The sequence below is a fragment of the Engraulis encrasicolus genome, chromosome 22, assembly GCF_034702125.1.
Source record: "Engraulis encrasicolus isolate BLACKSEA-1 chromosome 22, IST_EnEncr_1.0, whole genome shotgun sequence".
Lineage (NCBI taxonomy): Eukaryota > Metazoa > Chordata > Actinopteri > Clupeiformes > Engraulidae > Engraulis > Engraulis encrasicolus.
Window position 1 is genome coordinate 8,360,246 of NC_085878.1, and position 5,000 is coordinate 8,365,245.

Here is a 5,000-nt window from a genome sequence, read left to right on the forward strand (position 1 = left end):
ACACACACACACACACACACACACACACACACACACACACACACACACACACACACACACACATGCATACACACACACACACACACACATACACACACACACACACACACACACACACACACACACACACACACACACACACACACACACACACACACACACACACACACCAGGACTGTCCATCAGGTCAAATTTGCAAAACCTGTTTGAGTTGTAACATTTCTGTTGTAATGTTTGTGTGTGTACAGGAGGATGGTGGTTCTGACAGCAGTTCTGATGCCGGTCTGGGTAGCGACCAGGAGAGCGAAGCAGCCACCGCTATTGGTGAGTTACTAATCCTTCATTGCCTGGTTCACACTGGCATCATGTAAAGGCGTATGTATCTCACGCCAGACTGGCATCATGTAAAGGCGTATGTATCTCACGCCAGACTGGCATCATGTAAAGGCCTATGTATCTCACGCCAGACTGGCATCATGTAAAGGCGTATGTATCTCACGCCAGACTGGCATCATGTAAAGGCGTATGTATCTCACGCCAGACTGGCATCATGTAAAGGCGTATGTATATCACGCCAGACTGGCATCATGTAAAGGCGTATGTATCTCACGCCAGACTGGCATCATGTAAAGGCGTATGTATCTCACGCCAGACTGGCATCATGTAAAGGCGTATGTATCTCACGCCAGTGCATTCCACATTCGTCATCTTTCTACCCCTCCTATGTCCTGTATAGTGGAGCCTGTGGCGCCCCCGGTGGATGTGTCTGTGATCAGCAGTGTGATCCTAAAGCATGTGTCTGGTGCGCGCCTGGTGGAGGACCTGGGTCATGAGATCACCTTCGTCCTGCCCTACGCCTCCGCTAAAGATGGTGGCTTCGTAGAACTCTTCCACGAGATGGACGACCGACTCAACGACCTCGGAATATCCAGCTACGGAGTGTCAGATACGACACTGGAAGAGGTACTACACACAAATACACACACACACACACACACACCAGGGCTTGACATCAACTTTTTCGCTTCCTGGCCATTGTGGCTAGTGGTTTTCCCGAGTCATTAGCCATCCAGCTTTTCTACTAGCCACAATTGTTTTTGGCTTTTTTGTCATGACGCTGTACATCTAACCACAGAAGTATGGAATATGGAAATACAACAAACAAATAGAAACTGAGCTTTTTCTTGAATTATATACAAACAACTGATATACAAGGGGCAAAGCGCAGAATATACGCTATTCTGATATGTCATACCATAGAATAAGCTACCTGCCAAATTGGCTAGTGACACTGAAATTGTTACCAGCCACAGCCAAGTTTTACCAGCATTTGGCCGGTTGGCAGGTGCCAGTGTCAAGCCCTGACATACACACACACACACACACACACACACACACACACACACACACACACACACACACACACACACACACACACACACACACACACACATGATCATGTGACACACATTTTGCTGTTGGAATCCCATTTAATTAAATTGAATTAAATGTTGATTAATTTTTTGTTAATAATGAATTTAATTTGTAATTAATTATTATTTCCCCTCTTGTCCAGATCTTCCTGAAGGTGGCTGAGGACAGTGGTGTGGACACAGAGGAGATCGTGTCAGGTGAGTGTGTATGTGTGTGTGCGTGCTTGCGTGCGTGTGTGTCATCTCAGGTGAGTGTGTGAAAAGTGGGAGTGTGTTAATAGACGATTGTGAGGTGTGTTTGTATTTGGGCATATTATGTCTCTGACTGAGAAGTGTGTGTCCGTGTGTGTGTGTGTGTAGACGGTACATTGCCGGTACGTAGGAGGCGTCGCCATGCGTTTGGAGGCGGAGACCACCAGAGCTGCCTGAGGCCCCACACTGAGGAACACCACGACAACGAATCAGACGCCGACCCAGGTACACACACACACACACAAAACACATGTGCGCACATACACACACACGCTTACAGACACAAACCTACAGACACATATTCAAGCATACACACGTACTACAGATCAATATGCACAGTCTATTCACTGTGTGTGTGTGTGTGTGCCTGTGTGTGTTGTAGAATCTCGTGAGACGGACTGGTTGAGTGGGACCAATGGGAAGGGCTCGTACCAGATCCAGGGGTGGAGCCTAATCCAACAGCAGTTTGCAGCCCTCATGTGGAAACGTTTCCTCTACGCTAGACGATCACGCAAAGGATTCTTCGCACAGGTACTGGAGAGAGAGAGAGAGAGAGAGAGAGAGAGAGAGAGAGAGAGAGAGAGAGAGAGAGAGAGAGAGAGAGAACAAAAGATAACACTGAACTGTGTGTGTGTGTGTGTGTGTGAGAGAGAGAGAGAGAGAGAGAGAGAGAGAGAGAGAGAGAGAGAGAGAGAGAGAGAGAGAGAGAGAGAGAGAGAGAGAGAGAGAGAAAGAAAGAGAGAGAGAGCAAAAAAGAAAACAGAGCTCTGTGTGTGTGAGAGATAGAGAATTGAATTGAGTTGATAGAGACACTGCTAAAGGTGTGTATTTATCTCTTGTGTCTCCAGATCGTGTTGCCTGCTGTGTTCGTGTGTATTGCCCTGGTCTTCAGTCTCATCGTGCCCCCATTTGGTAAATACCCCAGCCTGGCCCTGCAGCCCTGGATGTACGAAGAACAGGCCACCTTCATCAGGTAACACACCTTTTACATCTGCATTTATGCCCACAATTTAAAATAGGGTTTCTACAGACACAAATTTAGCAGTTGCACTTTTGCACATTTTGTGTCTAATCTGTGCCGTGTTTTGATGTGTGTGTGTGTGTGTGTGTGTGTGTGTGTGTGTGTGTGTGTGTGTGTGTGTGTGTGTGTGTGTGTGTGTGTGTGTGTGTGTGTGTGTGTGTGTGTGTGTGTGTGTGTGTGTGTGTGTGTGTGTGTGTGTGTGTGTGTGTTTGTTCTGCACTGTGTGCGTGTGTGTGTGTGTGTAGTAACGACGCCCCTGAGGATGCCAGTACCCAAAGACTCTTGACCTCGCTCGTGGACGGGCCCGGGTTCGGAACTCGCTGCATGGACGACGAACCAATCCCGTGAGAGTTTCATTTCTTAATCAACCAATCACTTTTAAGCATCATCACACCTTTCAACGTCATCACACACCTCTCTGTAGCATTCCTCATAGCAGCCACAAAAATACAAACAGGAAATACTTTCAAAAATATCCACACACCAAAAAGCTCCCTTGTCCTGATTTAATGAAAAACTAGCTTTTGTGGTGTACAGATATTTTTTAGATTTTTCTTATTTGTTCTTTGCAGCTCCTACGACAATCACTTTTTGGGATGTGCGCAAAAAAACGCAATTTGACACGTGCAGACCTCTTGTAGCATTGTGCTGAGTGTCCTCTGTTCTCATTGGTCGGTAGGGGTGTGCAGTGCACCATGGGCGACGAGGACTGGACGGTGCCCGAGGTTCCGGAGAGCGTTCTAGAACTCTTCTCCTCTCAGAACTGGACCATGGACGACCCCTCCCCCTCCTGCGAGTGCAGTTGTGATGGCAACAAGAGGATGCTCCCAGAATGCCCTGCAGGAGCCGGAGGACTGCCCCCGCCACAGGTAAACAGGAAATGATGCGTACACACCACACAGGCTTCCAATGATTGTTTGAGGCACAGCTTGGCTTTGGTCATATATTATATTGCATGTAATTATTAAATGTAATGCTTGGAATGCAGAATAACACGTCTGTCTTTGTCTTCTGTACTCCCTCTCTCCTCTTTCTCTCTGTTGCTATCTGTCTCTTTTGTCTTTCGTCTCTCCCTTTCTGTTTCTGTTTCTCTCTCTCTCTATCACTCTCACTCTATGTCTTTCATTCTCTCTCTCACTCTCACACACTGTCGCTCTCTCTCTCTCTCTCTCTCTATCTCTCTCTCTCTCTCTCTCTCTCTCTCTCTCTCTCTCTCTCTCTCTCCCCAGATTAAGATGAGTGCCTTGGACACGCTGCAGAATCTGACGGGCAGGAACATCTCCGACTACCTGGTGAAGACCTACGCACAGATCATCGGCAAAAGGTAAGAGACTGACATCACATTCCTGATGTACGATGACTCACGACTGATGAGTCATGTGCGATGATGTGTGTCTGATAAGCTCAAATTGATGTTGTTATGACTCGTGAATATTTGAGAAATGAGCGATTTGGTGAGACTCGAAGTTGCACACATGCACACGCGCGCGCGCCTGCCTTGCTAATGAGTCATCTCTGTTTTCTTGCAGCTTGAAGAATAAGATCTGGGTCAACGAGTTCAGGTGTGTATAATCATCTCTCTACGTCTACGGTCTTTATTCTGTTTTTATTCAGTTTTTAATTGGTTTTGTTCGTTGCTGGTGTTAACTTCACAGTTTTTCATCGTTAGAGCACTTTGACCTACATCACATGTATGAATATGTGCTTTACAAATAAAATAATTATTATTATGGTTAATATTACGATGATGATGAATATTATTATTCTTATTACTCCAACTGCATGTCACCATTTAGTAAATTAGACATTTGCTGTTCTCATTCTGTGTGAATGTCGACAATACAGTGCTAATGAGCGTATGAATATTCATGACCTGTGCAGGTACGGAGGCTTCTCATTGGGCGCCCGCAGCACTCAGGTCCTGCCCCCTGCTGAAGAGATCGACGACGCGATTGGTCGGGTGCGCGAGATCTTCCACCTGCAGAAAGGTTCCGGAACCGCGGCCGACAGATTCCTTCGCAGCCTGTCAGCCTTCATCAACGGCCTGGACACCAAGAACAACGTCAAGGTACACAATTACAAATACAATTTAATATTTTATTACTAAGGGGGGTGTTAGCAGGCTTATGATGAAGTCAAGGGGGCGTTAACAGGCTTATGATGAAATCAATGGGGCGTTAGCAGGCTTATGATGAAATCAAGGGGGCGTTAGCAGGCTTATGATGAAATCAAGGATTCAAGGATTCAAGGATATTTATTTGTCATGTACATAGAGACACTTTCGTGTCACTTGT

At 46.4% G+C, this 5,000-nt stretch overlaps 1 protein-coding gene across 1 annotated transcript in view; it reads left to right on the forward strand.

Annotated features, from left to right (window-relative positions):
* Window positions 1-5,000, forward strand: part of LOC134438481 (phospholipid-transporting ATPase ABCA1-like) — a 62,218-nt gene that overhangs the window by 41,695 nt on the left and 15,523 nt on the right. Inside the window, exons 24-34 of the mRNA XM_063188059.1 lie at window positions 249-324; window positions 737-963; window positions 1,577-1,631; window positions 1,794-1,910; window positions 2,068-2,216; window positions 2,534-2,658; window positions 2,952-3,050; window positions 3,386-3,575; window positions 3,936-4,030; window positions 4,236-4,268; window positions 4,588-4,774. Of these exons, the coding sequence (XP_063044129.1) occupies window positions 249-324; window positions 737-963; window positions 1,577-1,631; window positions 1,794-1,910; window positions 2,068-2,216; window positions 2,534-2,658; window positions 2,952-3,050; window positions 3,386-3,575; window positions 3,936-4,030; window positions 4,236-4,268; window positions 4,588-4,774 (1,353 nt within the window). The remainder of the gene's footprint in view (window positions 1-248; window positions 325-736; window positions 964-1,576; window positions 1,632-1,793; window positions 1,911-2,067; window positions 2,217-2,533; window positions 2,659-2,951; window positions 3,051-3,385; window positions 3,576-3,935; window positions 4,031-4,235; window positions 4,269-4,587; window positions 4,775-5,000) is intronic.